This window comes from Oncorhynchus masou, chromosome 18 (genome assembly GCF_036934945.1).
Source record: "Oncorhynchus masou masou isolate Uvic2021 chromosome 18, UVic_Omas_1.1, whole genome shotgun sequence".
NCBI lineage: Eukaryota > Metazoa > Chordata > Actinopteri > Salmoniformes > Salmonidae > Oncorhynchus > Oncorhynchus masou.
In genome coordinates this window covers 75415951-75442223 of record NC_088229.1, presented here as the reverse complement: position 1 = coordinate 75442223, position 26273 = coordinate 75415951, and the positions used below count along the sequence as shown (strand labels likewise).

General features: G+C 49.0%; 1 protein-coding gene across 2 annotated transcripts in view; it reads left to right on the top strand.

Moving 5' to 3' along the window:
- The window catches only part of tasp1 (taspase, threonine aspartase, 1), a 97324-nt gene that overhangs the window by 28454 nt on the left and 42597 nt on the right, over positions 1-26273 (top strand). For both annotated transcript variants that reach the window (XM_064924483.1, XM_064924484.1), the window contains 2 exons: positions 9756-9875; positions 14182-14260. In XM_064924483.1, coding sequence (XP_064780555.1) covers positions 9756-9875; positions 14182-14260 — 199 coding nt within the window. The remainder of the gene's footprint in view (positions 1-9755; positions 9876-14181; positions 14261-26273) is intronic.

Genomic DNA, 26273 nt, shown 5'->3' with positions numbered 1-26273 from the left:
CCCCCACAGTGATGTCGTACACATTTACCCCCACAGTGATGTCCTCCACTCTACACATTTACCCCCCCAGTGATGTCCTCCACATTTACCCCACAGTGATGTCCTCCACATTTACCCCCACAGTGATGTCCTCCACATTTACCCCCACAGTGATGTCCTCCACTCTACACATTTACCCCCACAGTGATGTCGTACACATTTACCCCACAGTGATGTCCTCCACTCTACACATTTACCCCCACAGTGATGTCCTCCACTCTACACATTTACCCCCACAGTGATGTCCTCCACATTTACCCCCACAGTGATGTCCTCCACTCTACACATTTACCCCCACAGTGATGTCCTCCACTCTACACATTTACCCCCACAGTGATGTCCTCCACTCTACACATTTACCTCCACAGTGATGGCTACACATTTACCCCCACAGTGATGTCCTCCACTCTACACATTTACCCCCACAGTGATGTCCTCCACTCTACACATTTACCCCCACAGTGATGTCCTCCACTCTACACATTTACCCCCACAGTGATGTCCTCCACTCTACACATTTACCCCCACAGTGATGTCCTCCACTCTACACATTTACCCCACAGTGATGTCCTACACATTTACCCCCACAGTGATGTCCTCCACTCTACACATTTACCCCCACAGTGATGTCCTCCACTCTACACATTTACCCCCACAGTGATGTCCTACACATTTACCCCCACAGTGATGTCCTCCACTCTACACATTTACCCCCACAGTGATGTCCTCCACTCTACACATTTACCCCCACAGTGATGTCCTCCACTCTACACATTTACCCCTCAGTGATGTCCTCCACTCTACACATTTACCCCCACAGTGATGTCCTCCACTCTACACATTTACCCCCACAGTGATGTCCTACACATTTACCCCCACAGTGATGTCCTCCACTCTACACATTTACCCCCACAGTGATGTCCTCCACTCTACACATTTACCTCCACAGTGATGTCATCCACTCTACACATTTACCCCCACAGTGATGTCATCCACTCTACACATTTACCCCCACAGTGATGTCATCCACTCTACACATTTACCCCCACAGTGATGGCTACACATTCAGTCCTAAATCCAAAGTCCTGCTGTAATCCAAGGTGCTGCCAGATGACTGTGTTGAGATAACTATACACGGACGGACACACACACACACACACACACACACACACACACACACACACACACACACACACAGTCCTGTAATCTGATGTCTGCCAGATGACTATGTTGAGGAAACTACACACACACACACACACACACACACACACACACACACACCCAGTCCTATAATCTGTCGTCCGCCAGATGCCGATGGAACCCACAGTATAATGATGACCTGGAGAAATGAGGGTGTGGAGACCTCAATTACTCACAAAGACATCACACACTCATAGTTACACAGACACACACACACTGAATTCTTGCAATGAGACAACTAAACGAAGAAGGTGTTTAAAGTTACCGCGGTGACCCCTTTCGCCGACCGCCACGTTCTCAGACACACCGAGGGAGAGGCCATGCAGACGGGCAGTAGTAGCTGTAGTTACATAAACACTGTGAAGTAGCTTTCTCTCTTAATAGTGCCACTCTGACACTCTGTCCCCATGCTCAAGAGCTCCCAAGGTAACCTGCCTAAATGACTATCGCCCCGTAGCACATCTGTAGCCATGAAATGTATTTGAAAAGGCTGGTCATGGCTCATATCAACACCACATGTCCACAGAGGACATGTACAAGTCTGCTTTAATGAGGAGGATTTCCCCAAGAATGCTGTTGACCAATATCCCATGGTAGTTATTGGGGTCAAATTTGTCTCCACTTTTGTGGATTGGGGTGATCAGTCCTTGGTTCCAAATATTGGGGAAGATGCCGCTGAGGATGATGTTGAAGATTTGAAGTTTAGCCAAGTTTTGGGCTCTGTATGTTTCAGGAAACGAGGCATATGTCACAGGTCGCTACTTCACAGGAGAGCTGTTGGAATGTAACAATTGTTTTTTATTCAAAATTGTTTGTTTTTTTGGCAGAAATTCCTTCTCGAACATGTGAACTTTCATGTGCCTTAATAACAAACTTGTATTCCCTCTGTAAATATGAATAAAATGGTTAAATAATGAGCCTAGTTGGCCATAGATAAAGTCAGCAACCTTCGCGCTACCCATGATTGGCTGAGATAATGAGTGGGCTGGACATGCCGAGAGATGAGTTCGGATTGGTCTGCCATATAGCACGCTTTTGTCTATTTGAGCTGGTCAGTTTGTTTAGTTAATCATGTCTAATGCTGCTTTTTTTTAAATGTGTAGTGCAAAATTTAACAAAATAGTCAACTTGGCTTGTCATGGCTCACATCTACTCCCTTATCCCAGAAACCCTGGACCCACCCCAATTCACATACCTCCCCAACAGATCCACAGATGATGCAGTCTGTATTGCACTCCACACTTCCCTCTCCCATCTGGACAAGAGGAATACCTAATACATCATCCAGTCACTACAACATGCGGAATAAGTCATGGGAATGGGAATACCTTCTAAAGGCACTATATGTGACGATGCTGTTTATTGACTACATTTCAGCGTTCACCACCGTAGTAACCGCCAAGCTCGTCAATAAGCTTAAGGACCCTGGGACTAAACACCTCCCTCTGCAACTGGATCCTGGAATTCTTAACGGGCCGCCCCCAGGTGGTGAGGGTAGGTAGCAACACTAACGCAACACTGACCTGAGACACTGGAGCTCCCCAGGGGTGCGTGCTCAGTCCCCTCCTGTACTCCTTGTTCACCCACGACTTCAACACCATCATTAAGTTTGCTGATGACACAAAAGTGGCCTGATCACAGACAACTATGAGACAGCCAATAGGGAGGAGGTCAGAGGACTGGCAATGTGGTGCCAGGACAACAACCTCTCCCTCAACAATGCGACAGCCTATAGGGAGGAGGTCAGAGGACTGGCAATGAGGTGCCAGGACAACAACCTCTCCCTCAACAATGAGACAGCCTATAGGGAGGAGGTCAGAGGACTGGCAATGTGGTGCCAGGACAACAACCTCTCCCTCAACAATGAGACAGCCTATAGGGAGGAGGTCAGAGGACTGGCAATGTGGTGCCAGGACAACAACCTATCCCTCAACAATGCGACAGCCTATAGGGAGGAGGTCAGAGGACTGGCAATGAGGTGCCAGGACAACAACCTCTCCCTCAACAATGAGACAGCCTATAGGGAGGAGGTCAGAGGACTGGCAATGTGGTGCCAGGACAACAACCTCTCCCTCAACAATGAGACAGCAATGAGACAGCTTCTATAGGAAGGAGGTCAGAGGACTGGCAATGTGGTGCCAGGACAACAACCTCTCCCTCAACAATGAGACAGCCTATAGGGAGGAGGTCAGAGGACTGGCAATGTGGTGCCAGGACAACAACCTCTCCCTCAACAATGAGACAGCCTATAGGGAGGAGGTCAGAGGACTGGCAATGTGGTGCCAGGACAACAACCTCTCCCTCAACGTGAGCAAGATGAAGGAGTTGATCGTGGACTACAGGAAATGGAGGGCTAGGCATGCCCCCATCCACATGTAGTGGAGCAGGTGAACAGCTTAAAGTTCCTCGGTTTCCACATCGCTAAGGAATTAAGCACACCAACGTGAATAGGGCACAACACCGCCTCTTCCCCCTCAGCAGGCTGAAAAGATTTGGGCCTCAGATCCTCAAAGTTCTACAGCTGCACCATCGAGAGCATCTTGACTGACTGCGTCACCGCCTGGTATGGCAACTGACCGCAAGGCGCTACAGAGGGTAGTGCGTACAGCCCAGTACATCACTGGGGCCAAGCTTCCTGACATCCAGGACTTCTATACCAGGCAGTGTCAGAGGAAGGCTTCTGAAATTGTCAGACTTTTCTCTGCTACCGCACGGCAAGCGGTACCAATACACCAAGTCTGGAATCAACAGGACCCTGAACAGCTTCTACCCCCAAGCCATAAGACTGCTAAACACACACACACACACACAACACACACACACACACACACACACACACACACACACACACACAGACACTTACTGCTAAACTGAACAAAAAAGAGAAACGCAACATGTAACAATTTCGAATATCTTACCGAAGTTCCACTTCATTCGTCAATTTAAATAAGGCCCTTTAATTAGGCTCTAATTGGTGGATTTCACATGACTGGGCAGGGGCGCAGCCATTGGTGGGCCTGGAAGGGCATAGGCCCACCCACTTGGGAGCCGGCCCGGCCAATCAGAATGAGTTTTTACCCGCCAAAGGGCTTTATTATAGACAACCCTCATCAGAAGATCCCGCTCGTGAAGAAGCCAGATGTGGAGGTCCTGGGCTCGACTGTTTTACAAATTGGTAGAGAATTGAACGTTAAATTCTCTGGCAACAGCTCTGGTGGATATTTCTGCAGTCAGTATGCCAATTGCACGCTCCCTCAACTTGACACATCTGTGGTATGGTGTTGTGTGACAAAACTGCACATTTTAGTGTGGCCTTTTATTGTCCCGAGCAGAAGGTGCACCTGTGTAATGATCATGCTGTTTAATCAGCTTCTTGATATGCCACATCTGTCAGGTGGATGGTTTATCTTGGCAAAGGAGAAATGTTCACTAACGAGGATGTAAGCCAAGTTTTTGTACAAAATGTAAGAGACATAATTGTTTTTGTGTGCGCATCTTTTATTTGACCATGTTGCGTTTATATTTTTATTCTGTGTGTGTATATATATATATAATTACACACACAGAATATATATATTTTTTAAATAAATATATATATATATATATTATTTAATTAATTAATTAATTATACCAGTCAAATGTTTGGACACACCTACTCATTCAAGGGTTTTCCTTTATTTTTTACTATTTTCTACATTGTAGAGTAATAGTGACGACATCAAAAACTATGAAATAACACATATGGAATCACGTAGTAACCAAAAAAGTGTTAAACAAATCGGATATGTTACGTTTTTTATTCTTGCCTTGATGACAGCTTTGCACATTCTTGGCATTCTCTCAACCAGCTTCATGAGGTAGTCACCTGGAATGCATTTCAAATAACATGTGTGCCTTGATAATTTGTGGACTTTTCTTAATGCGTTTGAGCCAATCAGTTGTGTTGTGACAAGGTAGGGGTGGTATACAGAAGATAGCCCTATTTGGTAAAAGACCAAGTACATATTATGACAAGAACAGCTCAAAAAAGCAAAGAGAAACGACAGTCCATCATTACTTTAAGACATGAAGGTCAGTCAATCCGGAAAATGTCAAGAACTTTGAAGGTTTCTTCAAGTGCAATCACAAAAACCCTCAAGCGCATTGAAACTGGCTCTCATGAGGACCACCACAGGAAAGGAAGACCCAGAGTTACCTCTGCTGCAGAGGATAAGTTCATTAGAGTTACCAGCCTCAGAAATTGCAGCCCAAATAAATGCTTCACAGAGTTCAAGTAACAGACACATCTCAACATCAACTGTTCAGAGGAGACTGTGTGAATCATGCCTTCATGGTCGAATTGCTGCAAAGAAACCACTACTAAAGGACATCAATAAGAAGAAGAGACTTGCTTAGGTCAAGAAACACGAGCAATGGACATTAGACCGGTGAATAAAGGCCTTTGGTCTGATGAGTCTAAATTTGAGAATGTTGTTTCCAACCGCTGTGTCATTGTGAGACACAAAGTAGCTGAACGGATGATCTCTGCATGTGTGGTTCCCACCGTGAAGCATGGAGGAGGAGGTGGTGTTATGGTGTGGGGCTGGTGACACTGTCAGTGATTTATTTAGAATTCAAGGCACACTTAACCAGCATGGCCTCCACAGCACTCTGCTGTGATACGCCATCCCATCTGGTTTGAGCTTAGTGGGACTATCATTTGTTTATCAACAGGACAATGACCCAAAACACCTCCAGGCTGTGTAAGGGCTATATGACCAAGGAGGAGAGTGATGGAGTGCTGCATCAGATGACCTGGCCTCTACAATTATCCAACCTCAACCCAATTGAAATGGTTTGGGATGGAAAAGAGTGAATGAAAAGCAGCCAAGAAGTGCTCAGCATATGTGGGAACTACTTCAAGACTTTTGGAAAAGCATTCCTCGTGAAGCTGGTTGAGAGAATTACAATGAGGTAGGTGGGTCCAAACCTTTGACTGCTACTGTATATGGAATGGAATTGGGTTCCATTTTGGACACATCCATGGTAGCTAGCAATCTACACCCTACACAACTGATGTGGTAGCTAGCAATCTACACCCTACACAACTGACATGGTAGCTAGCAATCTACACACTACACAACTGACATGGTAGCTAGCAATCTACACCCTACACAACTGACATGGTAGCGAGAAATCTACACCCTACACAACTGACGTGGTAGCTAGCAATCTACACCCTACACAACTGACGTGGTAGCTAGCAATCTACACCCTACACAACTGACGTGGTAGCTAGCAATCTACACCCTACACATCTGACATGGTAGCTAGCAATCTACACCCTACACAACTGACATGGTAGCTAGCAATCTACACCCTACACAACTGACATGGTAGCTAGCAATCTACACCCTATACAACTGACATGGTAGCTAGCAATCTACACCCTATACAACTGACATGGCTTGAGGCAGTTCTCTTGTAGTTTTCCCCACATACTAGGTCTATGTTATTGTTTACCAAGTTAACATTAATACTGAACTATTTAAAGAAAAGAGAATTCATTGAACAGAGAGAACTGTATTAGGTGTGTTGATGTCTGTTGGCTAGAGGAGGTGTCTGTTGGCTAGAGGACGTGTCTGTTGGCTCGTGAACGTGTCTGTTGGCTAGTGGAGGTGTCATAGAGGACGAGGTTTGAAAAGGGTTTTGATTTGCTTTCCTAGGCTCCTCCCCTGGCTTCTCCTCCTCCTCCGTAATGTTGTAGCCTAAACCTACTGGATGATTCATATGTCGTGGTGCTCTGCTTTCCCATGGCAGGATTGAGGCCTAGTTGAGCAACCATTATTGAGACAATGACAATCAGTTGGTGGCTGGACCAGACTGTCGTTGTTGCAGAATTATTAAAACACTGTTTTTGAGTTTTTACGATCATATCCTTTAAAAAAAATAAATGAACTTGTTGAACTTTATAGCACACCAATTCAAAACAGCTTCCATTTGAGGAATCTAGCGCTGTGAATATGAGCTGTGTCAGAATGTGTTTTTAAGAGAGAGAGTGAGTGCGTAGAGTTTGTACTCAGAACCGTGTTGATTTCATAAAAACATGTTGATTTTCAGCTGGTCTGGTTCTGATTTTCATACAGCAATGTTATTATGTCTCTGTTTGCCAAGCCATAAAAATGTTCCCATTTTTTAATTTCTCTCTGATTTAAAAAATAAAAAAATATATCTGAGACACAAACACCTGTTCCACATGTGAAAACCATGCGGATTACGGACAGAGAAGAGTGGAACTTTTAGATAATTGAATTGCACATAACTAATAATATCTTACTTGATTAGATTTGACATACTTTTGGTCATGTAGTGTATGTGGACCAGATCCCACTCATTGCTCATGGATCTGTGCTATCGCAGCACACAAGTAGACTTACAATGCATGCTGGGCCGGGCACGCCCTGAGCCTGTGAAGTTAGCGCTACTGGAGCGGGCGAGAAGATCGTCTCTCAAGCCTTTGGGAATGTCGCTCCATCCTCCAGTCAAATTGGGCTCCACTCCTTGCTCTGCTCATATACTCTGATGTGGACACCTGCTCGTCGAACATCTCATTCCAAAATCATGGGCATTAAAAATGGAGTTGGTCCCACCCTTTGCTGATATAACAGCCTCCACTGTTCTGGGAAGGCTTTCCACTAGATATTGCTGCGGGAACTTAATTAATTATTTGTACCCCTTTTTCTCCCCAATTTAGTGGTATCCAATTGGTAGTTACAGTCTTGTCCTATCTCTGCAACTCCTGTGCGGACTCGGGAGAGGCGATGGTCGGGAGCCGTGAGTCCTCCGAAACACAACCCAGCCAAGCCGCACTGCTTCTTGACACAATGCCTGCTTAACCCGGAAGCCAGCCGCACCGGAGAAAACACCGTACACCTTGCGACCGCGTCAGCGTGCACTGCGCCTGGCCCGCCACTAGAGTTGCTAGAGCGCGATGGGACAAGAACATCCCTGCCGGCCAAACCCTCCCCTAACCCGGACGACGCTGGGCCAAACCCTCCCCTAACCCGGACGACGCTGGGCCAAACACTCCCCTAACCCGGACGACGCTGGGCCAAACCCTCCCCTAACCCGGACGACGCTGGGCCAAACCCTCCCCTAACCCGGACGACGCTGGGCCAAACCCTCCCCTAACCCGGACGACGCTGGGCCAAACCCTCCCCTAATCTAATCTATCTGGCTGTTAGTGAGGAGTCCCTGGAGACTGTTGGCCAGGAGGAGTCCCTGGAGACTGTTGGCCAGGAGGAGTCCCTGGAGACTGTTGGCCAGGAGGAGTCCCTGGAGACTGTTGGCCAGGAGGAGTCCCCTGGAGACTGTTGGCCAGGAGGAGTCCCCTGGAGACTGTTGGCCAGGAGGAGTCCCCTGGAGACTGTTGGCCAGGAGGAGTCCCCTGGAGACTGTTGGCCAGGAGGAGTCCCCTGGAGACTGTTGGCCAGGAGGAGTCCCCTGGAGACTGTTGGCCAGGAGGAGTCCCCGGAGACTGTTGGCCAGGAGGAGTCCCTGGAGACTGTTGGCCAGGAGGAGTCCCTGGAGACTGTTGGCCAGGAGGAGTCCCTGGAGACTGTTGGCCAGGAGGAGTCCCTGGAGACTGTTGGCCAGGAGGAGTCCCTGGAGACTGTTGGCCAGGAGGAGTCCCTGGAGACTGTTGGCCAGGAGGAGTCCCTGGAGACTGTTGGCCAGGAGGAGTCCCTGGAGACTGTTGGTTTAATACAATGTGTTTCTGTACAGGGTTTGTTTTGCAAAGGCTTGAGTCTGAATCATTAAACACAGGTTCTCACACACAGAGAGACAGACACGGGGAGAGAGAGAGAGTCTGGAATAGTGATTCATCATGCCATCCACCAGCCTTTCCCTCGGCTCCAATTCACCAACAAGCCCCTTCCAAAGAAAACCCCAATCAGTGAAGGAAAACAAACGGCTCAGAAGAACAACAGAGAATGAACAGTTGAAAAATTTGAGAGGAGAGAAGACTAAATTATTTCCTGATCGTATTAATGTTGAACCTGGGTCCATTTCAATGGACTGTTCCCATGTCTGGTGGTCAAGGAAAGATGTCAAAAAATATGCTCATTCCTATGTTTAGAACGTCTAGAAGTCTTTGAGCTAAGCATGATCGATTGAGTTTGCCTTGGCCATACACTTCACACTTCATGTTTTATGGAGAGAGGGATATTGTCGGCCACTGTATGTGTATTCTCCACCATGCTTAAGAGACCTACTGTTGGATAGAACCACTTTGCTTTATGTCTACTCAATTATATTGATTGAATTTGATTGTTATTCTGATCATTTTGAAGGTGAATCCTAACATCTGCTTGGTTCGAATTTGAACTTAGCCCTAGATTTCAATGGGGAGACTTATGTTAAAAGTTGACCTCTGGTGGGAGTTAAGATTCACCTTTTTATGGACCTTGTTTTCCTCTTGGAGTCGGTGTATGAATGAATGTTTTCTGTGTCACCCGATCTTGTTTTCCCTGTAGGAGAATGGATCGGGGTTGCTGGACACGGTGGGAGCCATCGTAGTGGACAGAGAAGGGAATGTGGCGGCTGCAGTGTCCAGTGGGGGTTTAGCCATGAAACACCCAGGCAGGGTGGGACAGGTACAGGAACAATGTCCTCTGGGTCCCAGGCAGGGTGGGACAGGGACCTTGTCCTCTGGGTCCCAGGCAGAGTGGGACAGGTACTGGAACCATGTCCTCTGGGACCCAGGCAGGGTGGGACAGGGACAGTAACCATGTCCTCTGGGTCCCAGGCAGGGTGGGACAAGTACAGGAACCATGTCCTCTGGGACCCAGGCAGGGTGGGAGAGGTACAGTAACCATGTCCTCTGGGACCCAGGCAGGGTGGGACAGGTACAGTAACCATGTCCTCTGGGTCCCAGGCAGGGTGGGACAGGTACAGTAACCATGTCCTCTGGGTCCCAGGCAGGGTGGGACAGTAACCATGTCCTCTGGGTCCCAGGCAGGGTGGGACAGGTACAGGAACCATGTCCTCTGGGTCCCAGGCAGGGTGGGACAGGTACAGGAACCATGTCCTCTGGGTCCCAGGCAGTGTGGGACAGTAACCATGTTGTCTGGGTCCCAGGCAGGGTGGGACAGTAACCATGTCCTCTGGGTCCCAGGCAGGGTGGGACAGGTACAGGAACCATGTCCTCTGGGTCCCAGGCAGGGTGGGACAGGTACAGGAACCATGTCCTCTGGGTCCCAGGCAGGGTGGGACAGTAACCATGTTGTCTGGGTCCCAGGCAGGGTGGGACAGGTACAGGAACCATGTCCTCTGGGTCCCAGGCAGGGTGGGACAGGTACAGGAACCATGTCCTCTGGGTCCCAGGCAGGGTGGGACAGTAACCATGTCCTCTGGGACCCAGGCAGGGTGGGACAGGTACAGGAACCATGTCCTCTGGGTCCCAGGCAGGGTGGGACAGGGACCATGTTGTCTGGGTCCCAGGCAGGGTGGGACAGGTACAGTAACCATGTCCTCTGGGACCCAGGCAGGGTGGGACAGGTACAGTAACCATGTTGTCTGGATCCCAGGCAGGGTGGGACAGTAACCATGTCCTCTGGGACCCAGGCAGGGTGGGAGAGGTACAGTAACCATGTCCTCTGGGACCCAGGCAGGGTGGGACAGGTACAGTAACCATGTCCTCTGGGTCCCAGGCAGGGTGGGACAGGTACAGGAACCATGTCCTCTGGGTCCCAGGCAGGGTGGGACAGGTACAGGAACCATGTCCTCTGGGACCCAGGCAGGGTGGGACAGGTACAGTAACCATGTCCTCTGGGTCCCAGGCACGGTGGGACAGGTACAGGAACCATGTCCTCTGGGTCCCAGGCAGGGTGGGACAGGTACAGGAACCATGTCCTCTGGGTCCCAGGCAGGGTGGGACAGTAACCATGTCCTCTGGGTCCCAGGCAGGGTGGGACAGGTACAGGAACCATGTCCTCTGGGTCCCAGGCAGGTGGGACAGGGAAAGTAACCATGTCCTCTGGGTCCCAGGCAGGGTGGGACAGGGACAGTAACCATGTCCTCTGGGTCCCAGGCAGGGTGGGACAGTAACCATGTCCTCTGGGTCCCAGGCAGGGTGGGACAGGGACAGGAACCATGTCCTCTGGGTCCCAGGCAGGGTGGGACAGTAACCATGTCCTCTGGGTCCCAGGCAAGGTGGGACAGTAACCATGTCCTCTGGGTCCCAGGCAGGGTGGGACAGTAACCATGTCCTCTGGGTCCCAGGCACGGTGGGACAGTAATCATGTCCTCTGGGTCCCAGGCAGGGTGGGACAGGTACAGGAACCATGTCCTCTGGGTCCCAGGCAGGGTGGGACAGGTACAGGAACCATGTCCTCTGGGTCCCAGGCAGGGTGGGACAGGTACAGGAACCATGTCCTCTGGGACCCAGGCAGGGTGGGACAGTAACCATGTCCTCTGGGTCCCAGGCAGGGTGGGACAGGTACAGGAACCATGTCCCCTGGGAGCCAGGCGGGGTGGGACAGGTACAGGAACCATGTCCTCTGGGTCCCAGGCAGGGTGGGACAGGGACAGTAACCATGTCATCTTGGTCCCAGGCAGGGTGGGACAGTAACCCTGTTGTCTGGGTCCCAGGTAGGATGGGACAGTAACCATGTCCTCTGGGTCCCAGGCAGGGTGGGACAGGTACAGGAACCATTTCCTCTGGGTCCCAGGCAGGGTGAGACAGTAACCATGTCCTCTGGGTCCCAGGCAGAGTGGGACAGTAACCATGTCCTCTGGGACCCAGGCAGGGTGGGACAGGTACAGTTACCATGTCCTCTGGGTCCCAGGCAGGGTGGGACAGGTACAGTAACCATGTCCTCTGGGTCCCAGGTAGGGTGGGACAGGAACAATGTCCTCTGGGTCCCAGGCAGAGTGGGACAGGTACAGTAACCATGTCCTCTGGGTCCCAGGCAGGGTGGGACAGTAACCATGTCCTCTGGGTCCCAGGTAGGGTGGGACAGGTACAATGTCCTCTGGGTCCCAGGCAGAGTGGGACAGGTACACGAACCATTTCCTCTGGGTCCCAGGCAGGGTGGGACAGGTACAGTAACCATGTCCTCTGGGTCCCAGGCAGGGTGGGACAGGTACAGTAACCATGTCCTCTGGGTCCCAGGCAGGGTGGGACAGGTACAGTAACCATGTCCTCTGGGTCCCAGGCAGAGTGGGACAGTAACCATGTCCTCTGGGTCCCAGGCAGGGTGGGACAGTAACCATGTCCTCTGGGACCCAGGCAGGGTGGGACAGGTACAGTAACCATGTCCTCTGGGTCCCAGGCAGGGTGGGACAGGTACAGTAACCATGTCTTCTGGGTCCCAGGCAGAGTGGGACAGGTACAGTAACCATGTCCTCTGGGTCCCAGGCAGGGTGGGACAGGTATAGTAACCATGTCCTCTGGGTCCCAGGTAGGGTGGGACAGGAACAATGTCCTCTGGGTCCCAGGCAGAGTGGTACAGGTATAGTAACCATGTCCTCTGGGTCCCAGGCAGGGTGGGACAGTAACCATGTCCTCTGGGTCCCAGGCAGGGTGGGACAGTAACCATGTCCTCTGGGTCCCAGGCAGTGTGGGACATTAACCATGTCCTCTGGGTCCCAGGCAGGGTGGGACAGTAACCATGTCCTCTGGGTCCCAGGCAGGGTGGGACAGGTACAGTAACCATGTCCTCTGGGTCCCAGGCAGGATGGGACAGTAACCATGTCCTCTGGGTCCTAGGCAGGGTGGGACAGTAACCATGTCCTCTGGGTCCCAGGCAGGGTGGGACAGGTACAGTAACCATGTCCTCTGGGTCCCAGGACAGGGCTTTAACAGGGTGATTTGTTGCCACTTATCCACTACTTATTTCCATCATTTTGTAAATGAAACATTTAATCTACTTGCTGAAACAGAGCAGTAGTAATCCTCCCTCTCCATCCCTCTCTCTCCCTCCCTCCCTCTCTCTCTCTCCCTCTCTCTCTCTCCCCCTCTCCATCCCTCCCTCTCTCTCCATCCCCCTCTCTCCATCCCTCCCTCTCCATCCCTCTCTCTCCCTCCCTCCCTCTCTCTCTCTCCCCCTCTCTCCATCCCTCCCCTCTGCATCCCTCCCTCCCCTCTCTCTCTCTCCATCCCTCCCTCTCTCTCTCCATCCCTCCCCCTCTCTCCATCCCTCCCCCTCTCTCCATCCCTCCCCCTCTCTCCATCCCTCCCCCTCTCTCTCTCCCTCCCTCTCTCTCTCATCCCTCCCCCTCTCTCTCTCTCTCTCTCTCATCCCTCCCCCCTCTCTCCATCCCCCCCTCTCCATCCCTCCCTCTCCATCCCTCCCTCTCCATCCCTCCCTCTCCATCCCTCCCTCTCCCTCCCTCCCTCTCTCCCTCCCTCCCTCTCTCCCCTCCCTCCCTCTCTCTCTCCATCCCTCTCTCTCTCCATCCCCTCTCTCTCCATCCCTCCCCCTCCTCTCCATCCCTCCCCCTCTCTCTCCATCCCTCCCCCTCTCTCTCTCCATCCCTCCCCCTCTCTCTCCATCCCTCCCCCTCTCTCTCCATCCCTCCCCCTCTCTCTCCATCCCTCCCCCCTCTCTCTCTCCTCCTCCCTCCCTCTCTCTCTCTCCATCCCTCCCCCCTCTCTCTCTCCATCCCTCCCTCTCCCTCTCTCTCTCTCCATCCCTCCCTCTCTCTCTCCATCCCTCCCTCTCATCCCTCTCTCCATCCCTCCCTCCCTCTCTCTCTCCATCCCTCCCTCCATCCCTCTCTCTCTCCATCCCTCCCTCCCCATCTCTCTCCATCCCCCTCTCTCCATCCCTCCCTCTCTCTCATCCCTCCCCCTCTCTCTCCATCCCTCCCTCTCTCTCCATCCCTCCCTCTCTCATCCCTCCCTCTCTCTCTCTCCATCTCTCCCTCCCACCCTCCTGATCCCCCCCCCCCCCTTAGGCTGCTCATCATGGATGTGGATGCTGGGCTGAGAACACCAGTACCCTGAACCCTTACTCTACAGCAGTGAGTACTTCAGGTAAAACAACCCTTCTCCCAATACCTTGTGTTTATGTGCTCTGTCATCGCTCCGTATCTCAGTTTCCAGTCATTTTGATTTGACTGAGCCTGTTTTGAGACTGAAGCTCCTTGTAGTCTTAACGTTTGAAGAAGAGGAAGAATTTAGTTTGGACCTGTCTGCTTTAAAGCTGCAATATGTAAAAAAAAATAAAAAAAAATAAAAAATAAAAAAATTGTGACCAGAGCAAATTCACATAGAAATATGTGTTATAGATCTGTCATGCTCATTAAAAGCAAGTCTGAGAAGCGGTTGATCTATTCTATGTGCTCTATTTCTATGCTTTCTGTTATTATGTTTCATTTTTTACACCAGCAACAAACAGCTGAAACAATGTATTTTTATGCTAAATATATTTCAGAGGTTTACATGGTACAATGATTCTCTATACTAGACATGCTTGTTTTGTCACAGACTGAAGTTAGGCAAATTATTACAATTTTAGCAACCAGGAAATGGAGGAGCAATTTCTGCATGCTTTTAACCAGGGACTTGGTCTGAAGGGGTGGGTTTTCACCTCTGACCCGACGAGGTCCGTAGTCTGCTATCTGTGTTCCCTGATTATGAATTACACCCACCTGGCGTCCCAGGTCTACGTCCGTCCCAGATTTAGAGGGGAAGAATGGGGAAACACTGTGCGTCTGACTTCAACGTCCAGAGCTGGTTTTGAGGGCTATAGGGAGGGGTGTTCCATTTGGTCTCTTATGGAGCTGACTAAGTCATTGACTGAGTCACGATGCTCTCTTATATAGCTGACTTAGTCACTGACTGAGTCACGATGCTCTCTTATATAGCTGACTGAGTCACGATGCTCTCTTATATAGCTGACTTAGTCACTGACTGAGTCACAATGCTCTCTTATATAGCTGACTTAGTCATTGACTGAGTCACGATGCTCTCTTATATAGCTGACTGAGTCACGATGCTCTCTTATATAGCTGACTTAGTCACTGACTGAGTCACGATGCTCTCTTATATAGCTGACTTAGTCACTGACTGAGTCACGATGCTCTCTTATATAGCTGACTGAGTCACGATGCTCTCTTATATAGCTGACTTAGTCACTGACTGAGTCACGATGCTCTCTTATATAGCTGACTTAGTCACTGACTGAGTCACGATGCTCTCTTATATAGCTGACTTAGTCACTGACTGAGTCACGATGCTCTCTTATATAGCTGACTGAGTCACGATGCTCTCTTATATAGCTGACTTAGTCACTGACTGAGTCACGATGCTCTCTTATATAGCTGACTGAGTCACGATGCTCTCTTATATAGCTGACTTAGTCACTGACTGAGTCACGATGCTCTCTTATATAGCTGACTGAGTCACGATGCTCTCTTATATAGCTGACTTAGTCACAGACTGAGTCACGATGCTCTCTTATATAGCTGACTGAGTCACGGACTGAGTCACGATTCTCTCTTATATAGCTGACTGAGTCACGATGCTCTCTTATATAGCTGACTTAGTCACTGACTGAGTCACGATGCTCTCTTATATAGCTGACTTAGTCACTGACTGAGTCACAATGCTCTCTTATATAGCTGACTGAGTCACGATGCTCTCTTATATAGCTGACTGAGTCACGATGCTCTCTTATATAGCTGCCTTAGTCACTGACTGAGTCACGATGCTCTCTTATATAGCTGACTTAGTCACTGACTGAGTCACAATGCTCTCTTATATAGCTGACTGAGTCACGATGCTCTCTTATATAGCTGACTTAGTCACTGACTGAGTCACGATGCTCTCTTATATAGCTGACTGAGTCACAATGCTCTCTTATATAGCTGACTAAGTCACTGTCTGAGTCACGATGCTCTCTTATATAGCTGACTTAGTCACTGACTGAGTCACAATGCTCTCTTATATAGCTGACTGAGTCACGATGCTCTCTTATATAGCTGACTTAGTCACTGACTGAGTCACGATGCTCTCTTATATAGCTGACTGAGTCACAATGCTCTCTTATATAGCTGACTAAGTCACTGTCTGAGTCACGATGCTCTCTTATATAGCTGACTGAGTCACTGACTGAGTCACAATGGTCTCTTATGTAGCTGACTGAGTCACAGTGCTTTGGATGGTTTGCCCTCCTCCTCATCTTCTACATCAGTCACTAAACTTGTTTAGTTCTTTGTGTAGTTTCTCTTTGTTAGTCATCTGCAGACCAGGTGTACTGCAAGGCTCAGTGGGTCTGCAGGCGAGTTTAGCCTAACACGTGACACCTGTTGCATGTGGATAGTGAGGATGGTGAGGGAGGGGAGGGTGCATGAGGTCATGAGGGGAATTTGTGCACCCCAAATGGCCCCCCATTGGTTCTGGTCAGATATAGTGCACTATATAGGCAATAGGGTTACGTTTGGGAGGCCACCAGGGGGGCACCTTCTCAAGACCCTCCAAACCCAAAGACCTTGGATTATATCTGTTGTGCATTAGCCTGCTGGTGACATTTCACTATGGAGACCTATCATCCTTGTTCCCAAAGTGTGCCGTCTCCTCACGTTGCCTTTTAACCACAAAAAAAAACAACTAGGTTTTTTTTTTCATTTTTTTTTTTCAATGGAGCGGTTCTGTTTTGTTAGTTTAGAGTTTCTCCTTTATGTCTCTCTCATAAATGGAGATGGATTAACTGAGCAGAGCTGGCAGAGGAAAAGAGAGGGAGTAAGAGAGGGAGAAAGCGAGAGTGGGCAAGAGAGAAAGAGGGAGAGAGGAAAGAGAGAAACAGCCAACAAGGGAGTCTGACTCGACTGTCTCTCTCTCTGCTCCCAGACTCTCACAAACTATGCAGTGCTGGCAAGGAAAGGGAGAAGGATGGAGGGGGAGAGAGAGCAAAGGGTGGAGGCGGAGCGCAAGGGTGGAGGCGGAGCGCAAGGGTGGAGGCGGAGCGCAAGGGTGGAGGCGGAGCGCAAGGGTGGAGGCGGAGCGCAAGGGTGGAGGCGGAGCGCAAGGGTGGAGGCGGAGCGCAAGGGTGGAGGCGGAGCGCAAGGGTGGAGGCGGAGCGCAAGGGTGGAGGCGGAGCGCAAGGGTGGAGGCGGAGCGCAAGGGTGGAGGCGGAGCGCAAGGGCGGAGGGCGGGCGGAGGCGGAGCGAAGGGCGGGCGGAGGGCGGGCGGAGGCGGAGCGAAGGGCGGGCGGAGGCGGAGGGAAGGACGGAGGCGGAGGGAAGGGCGGAGGCGGAGTGAGGGCGGAGGCGGAGTGAGGGCGGAGGCGGAGGAGGGCGGAGAGGCGGAGGCGGAGGCGGAGGGAGGGCGGAGGCGGAGGGAGGGCGGAGGCGGAGGGAGGGCGGAGGCGGAGCGAAGGGCGGGCGGAGGGCGGGCGGAGGCGGGGCGGAGGGCGGGCGGAGCGGGAGCGAAGGGCGGAGGCGGAGCGGGAGGGAAGGACGGAGGCGGAGGGAGGGTGGAGGCGGAGGGAGGGTGGAGGCAAAGGGAGGGCGGAGGCGAAGGGCGAGCGGAGGCGTAGGGAGGGCGGAGGCAGGATAGAGTGAGAGAGGGGTGGAAAGAGGGAGAGCGAGACAGCTAGGATTATTGTTTTTCAACAGTGGCAGCAAATTTACAGGATTTTTTTAGTTTTATGGAATGACTGAGAAGGGCTTCTGGTAACTTAAAAAAGGAAGAAGGGCTTCTGGTAACTTAAAAAAGGAAGAAGGGCTTCTGGTAACTTAAAAAAGGAAGAAGGGCTTCTGGTAACTTAAAAAAGGAAGAAGGGCTTCTGGTAACTTAAAAAAGGAAGAAGGGCTTCTGGTAACTTAAAAAAGGAAGAAGGGCTTCTGGTAACTTAAAAAAGGAAGAAGGGCTTCTTTAAAAAAAAAAGACATTCTACTCTCTAATCTCATTATGTTGACACCATATAAAATATAACTGATGAGCACCACTGGGCTGTAGAGAGATGATGAGGTGGCCGTTGGCTCATGGCCCAGACTGTTTGTTACAAATATAAGTTGTCACTGATCTTAAAGGGATAGTGTGAGATTTTGGCAATTAAGCCCTTTTTCTAACTACCCAGAGTCAGATTAATCATTTTTTGTTGTCTTTGCGTGCAGTTTGAAATGAAGTTGAAGTTATTTTCGCGATCCATTATTAACTAGCGTTCGCTCAATGACTGGACGTCTATGCTAGTTTTTTATTTTACCTTTATTTAACTAGGCAAGTCAGTTAAGAACAAATTCTTATTTTCAATGACGGCCTGGGAACAGTGGGTTAACTGCCTGTTCAGGGGCAGAACGACAGATTTGTTCCTTGTCAGCTCAGGGATTTGAACTTTCGGATTCTCAGACCAGACTGGGCCTCAGCCAATGAAAATTCATGCTTTTATAGGAGTCTCAGACCAGACTGGGCCTCAGCCAATGAAAGGTCATGCTTTTATAGGAGTCTTAGACCAGACGGGGGCCTCAGCCAATGAAAGGTCATGCTTTTATAGGAGTCTTAGACCAGACGGGGGCCTCAGCCAATGAAAGGTCATGCTTTTTATAGGAGTCAATGAGATTTCTATTGGCGTAGTAACGGGAGACAGAATCAATTACCATGTTATATTATGAGAACAACGTGTTTTCCTGCTCTACTACTTTGACTTGATGATGGTAGAATGTTTTGATTAGAGGGAAGGAGGGTTTAGCTTCATGTTTGACAAGAGGAAAACGGACCAGCTGTCGTCAGGAAATCACACAGACAGACTGATAGATGTGGGTAGATTTTGGAATTAGCGGGTAAGAATGTCTATTGCACCAGGTCACGTTGGCATTTGGGAATAGGTTTTTAATAAAATTAAATTCAAAGCCCAAATGTAGAAGTTCATCGAATGAACCTTGAAAGGTGTTTTTTTGGAGGGGTCAGTTACATCGTGTTGTTCAAACGCTAGGTGGTTGTTCGATGTCCGAGCTGAAACGGTCTGCTGGTAGAGAACACAGGGACTATCATCTCTGACAGACATCTACATTATCAACATCCGCTGTTTAAAAGATTCGACAAACTGAATTGATCCACATTATACCACATGACTTCTACATGTGTTTTTTTGTTTTAAACATTAGAAACCTCATCTCTTTTATTTTTAATTTATTTTTTTTTAGGTCAAATTTGTATTATTTCGTTTCATACATTATATTTTATGAATACATTTACCCCCCCCCCCCCCCCCACCACCCCACCGGCGATCTGACAGCATGTCAAATCAATCTGGAGTTATAAATATATATATAAATAAATAAATATATAAATAAATAAATATTACGTAGGAAATCCTACTGAACAATATTTCATATAGCCTCAGATATAATGATACATTAATGATCCACATTCTTGGATGTAACGGCCCGTTGAGTTCAGAAATGTCCACTGCTGCTTTCCATGTGTCCAGAGTGGACACCTTGGCCCTGTGGCTGTGGAGATCTCCATAAGGACAACCAGAGTGGACATCTTGGCCCTGTGGATCGTGCAGATCTCCATAAGGACAACCTGAGTGGACATCTTGGCCCTGTGGATCGTGCAGATCTCCATAAGGACAACCTGAGTGGACATCTTGGCCCTGTGGATCGTGGAGATCTCCATAAGGACAACCAGAGTGGACATCTTGGCCCTGTGGATCGTGGCTGTGCAGATCTCCATAAGGACAACCTGAGTGGACACCTTGGCCCTGTGGCTGTGGAGATCTCCATAAGGACAACCTGAGTGGACATCTTGGCCCTGTGGATCGTGGCTGTGGAGATCTCCCTAAGGCCAACCTGAGTGGACACCTTGGCCCTGTGGATCGTGGCCGTGGAGATCTCCCTAAGGCCAACCTGAGTGGACACCTTGGCCCTGTGGATCGTGGCCGTGGAGATCTCCCTAAGGACAATTTCTTTAAATGTGAGCAGCCATTGTTGCAATGATGAGGCGGAATCAATCTTAAAAAAAATTTTTTTACATTTATTTTACAAGTAATGGTTCCTGCCAACCACGTTCTCCGTTGGCGTTCTGACCAATCAGTCATCACAATTCATCATCACGAGGCCGTCATTGTAAATAAGAATTTGTTCTCGACTGACTTGCCTAGTTAAAATAAAGGTTAAATAAATAAAACATTTAAAAAATGTCGGATTTCCTGGAAACTGAAGAGTCCGTTCTCATGAAAGTATAAATACCTTCCTCAGATCAGAAATCTGATATAAATGGTTTCTTTACACGCTGAGAATTATTTTACGCCATATTGGAGAGCCCTTTTAAGATTAGATCTCATCTGCTTCTCTGTCGCTTTCCACACATTTACTGACTATTCTATAATAGGTACAAACAACAATGTATTATTTTTGGGATTCACTCAACAAAAACAAAATGCATCTTGAAATGAAGCTGGAGAAGCTGCAGGAACCAGAAGCCTTTGGGTTTAACCAGGTCTTCAGGAAATTCATTTGGAATGACGGGTGATATTTTAACTACGATGCTTTTGTTGTGAGTTCAGGAGATTTTTCCATCAATACCAGGCGCTTTGTCTTTCTTTTATATTTAAAAGAGCAGTTTTCATTTCAGATTAAGTGACCGGTTCCTCCAATACAATGGGGTCTTGTTGAGAGAGTTTGGGCAACGTAAGGTTCTCCAGTAACTGCCGAACAAGCAGAAGTATCAAAGCTGTGTGAGGACCTGAAATTCAGTCTGAATAATAGTTGTGTTTATTTCTGTAGGATCAGAGATCAGTGGTAGGAGATCTGATCAAGATCAGCTGATCTTGTTTCAGCGATGTTTAAGCTGCAGCCACCAGGAAGTGGCTCTGCCTACTGTCTCACCCTTCTAAATATATATATATATTTTGTTGTCGCACCCTCTTGCATAATGAATTATCCTCTACGTCGCAACGGGTCATTAAGTTCCAGTCTACTTGGTTTTCAGCTCAATTTCTTTCACTGTTGAATTTTTTTTTTTTCACTGTTGAATATTGTTTTTTAAAGAGAGTCTTCCAGCCTTTTACAATGATTTTCCAATTCACTGATCTGAAGTCTTAATTTCTGTACAAAGTGTGTTTCCTCTTATGAAACCTTCTACAGCTAACCATGCCCCCTAGTTGACTCCTCCACTGAGTGCTGATTTTATTTAAAATATATATTTTGGATCTAAACTGAGAGATGATGTCAGAGTTGTGTAGTAAAATATGATTAAACATCCATCTCATTGCTTTTTCAATGGGAAGAGTTACAATTTGACAAAGAATGGGATTATGATCAGATAGAATGGCCAGTAATGTTTTTATAAGTTCCATGTTACCTGTAATATCAGTAGATGTTTAAACATAGTCTCGATTCTCGAGAAGATCTTACATCTAGAGCTATGAGAAGGTCCAGATCTATCTAGGTTAGAGCTATGAGAAGGTACATATCTATCTAGAGCTATGAGAAGGTCCAGATCTATCTAGGTTAGAGCTATGAGAAGGTCCAGATCTATCTAGGTTAGAGCTATGAGAAGGTCCAGATCTATCTAGGTTAGAGCTATGAGAAGGTCCAGATCTATCTAGAGCCATGGGAAGGTCCAGATAAATCTAGGTTTGAGCTATGAGAAGGTCCAGATCTATCTAGAGCCATGGGAAGGTCCAGAGCTATCTAGAGCTATGAGAAGGTCCATATCTATCTAGCTTAGAGCTATGAGAAGGTCCATATCTATCTCGAGCTATGAGAAGGTCCATATCTATCTCGAGCTATGAGAAGGTCCAGAGCTATCTAGAGCTATGAGAAGGTCCATATCTATCTCGAGCTATGGGGAGGTCCAGAGCTATCTAGAGCTATGAGAAGGTCCATATCTATCTCGAGCTATGGGGAGGTCCAGAGCTATCTAGAGCTATGAGAAGGTCCATATCTATCTCGAGCTATGGGAAGGTCCAGAGCTATCTAGAGCTATGGGAAGGTCCATATCTATCTAGCTTAGAGCTATGAGCTCTGTCAGGTTGAATGGGGAACGTAGCTGCAGGTCTCTCCAGAGGTGTTCGATCGGGTTCAAGTCCGGGCTCTGGCTGGACCACTCAAGGACATTCAGAGACTTGTCCTGAAGCCACTCCTGCATTGTCTTGGCTGTATGCTTAGGGTCATTGACCTGTTGGAAGGTGAATCTTGCCCCAGCCTGAGGTCCTGAGCGCTCTGGAGCAGGTTTTTGTCAAGGGTCTCTCTGTTCTTTGCTCTGTTCATCTTTCCCTCCATCCTGACTAGTCTCCCAGTCCCTGCCACTGGAAAAACATCCCCACAGCATGATGCTGCCCCCACCATGCTTCACCGTAGGGATGGTGCCATGTTTCCTCCAGACATGATGCTGCCCCCACCATGCTTCACCGTAGGGATAGTGCCAGGTTTCCTCCAGACAAGGCACTTGGCATTCAGGCCAAATAGTTCAATCTTGGTTTCATCAGACCAGAGAATCTTGTTTCTCATGGTCTGAGAGTCTTTAGGTGCCTTTTGACAAACTCCAAGCGGGCTGTCGTGTGCCTTTTACTGACGAGTGTCTTCTGTCTGGCCACTCTACCATAAAGGCCTGATTGGTGGAGTGCTGCAGAGATGGCTGTCCTTCTGGAACGTTCTCCCATCTCCACAGAGGAACTCTGGAGCTCTGTCGGAGTGACCCTGACCCCCCGATTGCTCAGTTTTATAGGGAGGATTTGTCTTACTGCTAGAATTTTCTTGAGGTTCCGAACGCATACAACTTCTGATCTGGTGTGAGAATCCCCCCCTCCCCCAATTTGAGGAAGATCCTGATGACAAATTGTGTGAGTTGCCAGCTACGGTATTCTTCTATCTCACATACATGTTTTTGTTGTTTTTACTCTGTAATGCCTTGAATCCACCAGCTCAATATGTGGTGATTTTTGTAGCTTTAAATTATTTTATTTTTTTATAACCCACATCTTTTTCCAAAATAATCTGCTGAATTTTGAATAATTGTTTATGTTCCTCGGTGACATCACAATAGAACATCACAATAGAACATCACAATAGAACATCACAATAGAACATCACAATAGAACATCACAATAGAACATCACAATAGAACATCACAATAGAACATCACAATAGAACATCACAATAGAACATCACAATAGAACATCACAATAGAACATCACAGAAACCCTCTTGATTCTTGTCGTGTAAAGATGGAGGGGACACCCTGAGGCAGTTGGTCTGTCACGGTGTAAAGATGGAGGGGACACCCTGAGGCAGTTGGTCTGTCACGGTGTAAAGATGGAGGGGACACCCTGAGGCAGTTGGTCTGTCACGGTGTAAAGATGGAGGAGACACCCTGAGGCAGTTGGTCTGTCACGGTGTAAAGATGGAGGGGACACCCTGAGGCAGTTGGTCTGTCACGGTGAAAAGATGGAGGGGACACCCTGAGGCAGTTGGTCTGTCACGGTGTAAAGATGGAGGAGACACCCTGAGGCAGTTGGTCTGTCACGGTGTAAAGATGGAGGGGACACCCTGAGGCAGTTGGTCTGTCACGGTGTAAAGATGGAGGGGACACCCTGAGGCAGTTGGTCTGTCACGGTGTAAAGATGGAGGGGACACCCTGAGGCAGTTGGTCTGTCACGGTGTAAAGATGGAGGGGACACCCTGAGGCAGTTGGTCTGTCACGGTGTAAAGATGGAGGGGACACCCGGAGGCAGTTGGTCTGTCACGGTGTAAAGATGGAGGGGACACCCGGAGGCAGTTGGTCTGTCACGGTGTAAAGATGGAGGGGACACCCTGAGGCAGTTGGTCTGTCACGGTGTAAAGATGGAGGGGACACCCTGAGGCAGTTGGTCTGTCACGGTGTAAAGATGGAGGGGACACCCTGAGGCAGTTGGTCTGTCACGGTGTAAAGATAGAAACATATTACTCCAGTGCTAGCCTCCCTACACTGGCTTCCTGTCAAAGCAAGGGCTGATTTCAAGGTTTTACTGCTAACCTACAAAGCATTGCATGGGCTTGCTCCTACCTATCTCTCTGATTTGGTCCTGCCGTACATACCTACACGTACGCTACGGTCACAAGACGCAGGCCTCCTAATTGTCCCTAGAATTTCTAAGCAAACAGCTGGAGGCAGGGCTTTCTCCTATAGAGCTCCATTTTTATGGAACGGTCTGCCTACCCATGTCAGAGACGCAAACTCGGTCTCAACCTTTAAGTCTTTACTGAAGACTCATCTCTTCAGTGGGTCATATGATTGAGTGTAGTCTGGCCCAGGAGTGGGAAGGTGAACGGAAAGGCTCTGGAGCAACGAACCACCCTTGCTGTCTCTGCCTGGCCGGTTCCCCTCTTTCCACTGGGATTCTCTGCCTCTAACCCTGTTACAGGGGCTGAGTCACTGGCTTGCTGGGGCTCTCTCATGCCGTCCCTGAGGGGGTGCGTCACCTGAGTGGGTTGATTCACTGATGTGGTCATCCTGTCTGGGTTGGCGCCCCCTTGGGTTGTGCCGTGGCGGAGATCTTTGCGGGCTATACTCAGCTTTGTCTCAGGATGGTAAGTTGGTGGTTGAAGATATCCCTCCAGTGGTGTGGGGGCTGTGCTTTGGCATAGTGGGTGGGGTTATATCCTTCCTGTTTGGCCCTGTCCGGGGTGTCCTCGGGTGGGGCCACAGTGTCTCCTGACCCCTCCTGTCTCAGCCTTCAGTATTTATGCTGCAGTAGTTTATGTGTCGGGGGCTGGGGTCAGTTTGTTATATCTGGAGTACTTCTCCTGTCCAATTCGGTGTCCTGTGTGAATCTAAGTGTGCGTTCTCTAATTCTCTCCTTCTCTCTCTCGGAGGACCTGAGCCCTAGGACCATGCCCCAGGACTACCTGACATGATGACTCCTTGCTGTCCCCAGTCCACCTGGCCGTGCTGCTGCTCCAGTTTCAACTGAACCGCGGCCCTAGGACCATGCCCCAGGACTACTTGACATGATGACTCCTTGCTGTCCCCAGTCCACCTGGCCGTGCTGCTGCTCCAGTTTCAACTGTTCTGCCTTATTATTATTCGACCATGCTGGTCATTTATGAACATTTGAACATCTTGGCCATGTTCTGTTATAATCTCTACCCGGCACAGCCAGAAGAGGACTGGCCACCCCACATAGCCTGGTTCCTCTCTAGGTTTCTTCCTAGGTTTTGGCTTTTCTAGGGAGTTTTTCCTAGCCACCGTGCTTCTACACCTGCATTGCTTGCTGTTTGGGGTTTTAGGCTGGGTTTCTGTACAGCACTTTGAGATATCAGCTGATGTACGAAGGGCTATATAAATAAATTTGATTTGATTTGATTTAAAGATGGAGGGGACACCCTGAGGCAGTTGGTCTGTCACGGTGTAAAGATGGAGGGGACACCCTGAGGCAGTTGGTCTGTCACGGTGTAAAGATGGAGGGGACACCCTGAGGCAGTTGGTCTGTCACGGTGTAAAGATGGAGGGGACACCCTGAGGCAGTTGGTCTGTCACGGTGTAAAGATGGAGGGGACACCCTGAGGCAGTTGGTCTGTCACGGTGTAAAGATGGAGGGGACACCCTGAGGCATCTCTTTCATATCCTGTCTCTTCCAGAGCCAACAAAGCAACGCCGTGCGTGTTTTAATGTATTTATACAATGTATATGTGCATGTCTGGTCTCTGTGTGGGAATAGATCTTACGGTATACCCTCTAAAAGCTGTTTTCATCATGGGGAGAAAAAAATAACCGTAAAAAAAAAACAAAAAAACGACCACCATTCATTTTGCTGTCGCGGATATAAAGGATGTGTGTCTGAGATGTTTCTGTATGGCTGCTTCTGTATTGTCATCCTCTTTCCTTTAAAGATGAGATGCTCGACTCTGGTTGGTTCGGCTTCTCCGTAGCTTGTGGCAAACATGAACTCTTTTGATACTGTTCGTAGTTCCTTCAGCCAAGTGCTTTTCACTGTGTTAGAGGCTGATTTGGTCCGACAGGCTGACGTTAGGGGTCATGTCTATTTGGTCCGACAGGCTGACGTTAGGGGTCATGTCTATTTGGTCCGACGGGCTGACGTTAGGGGTCATGTCTATTT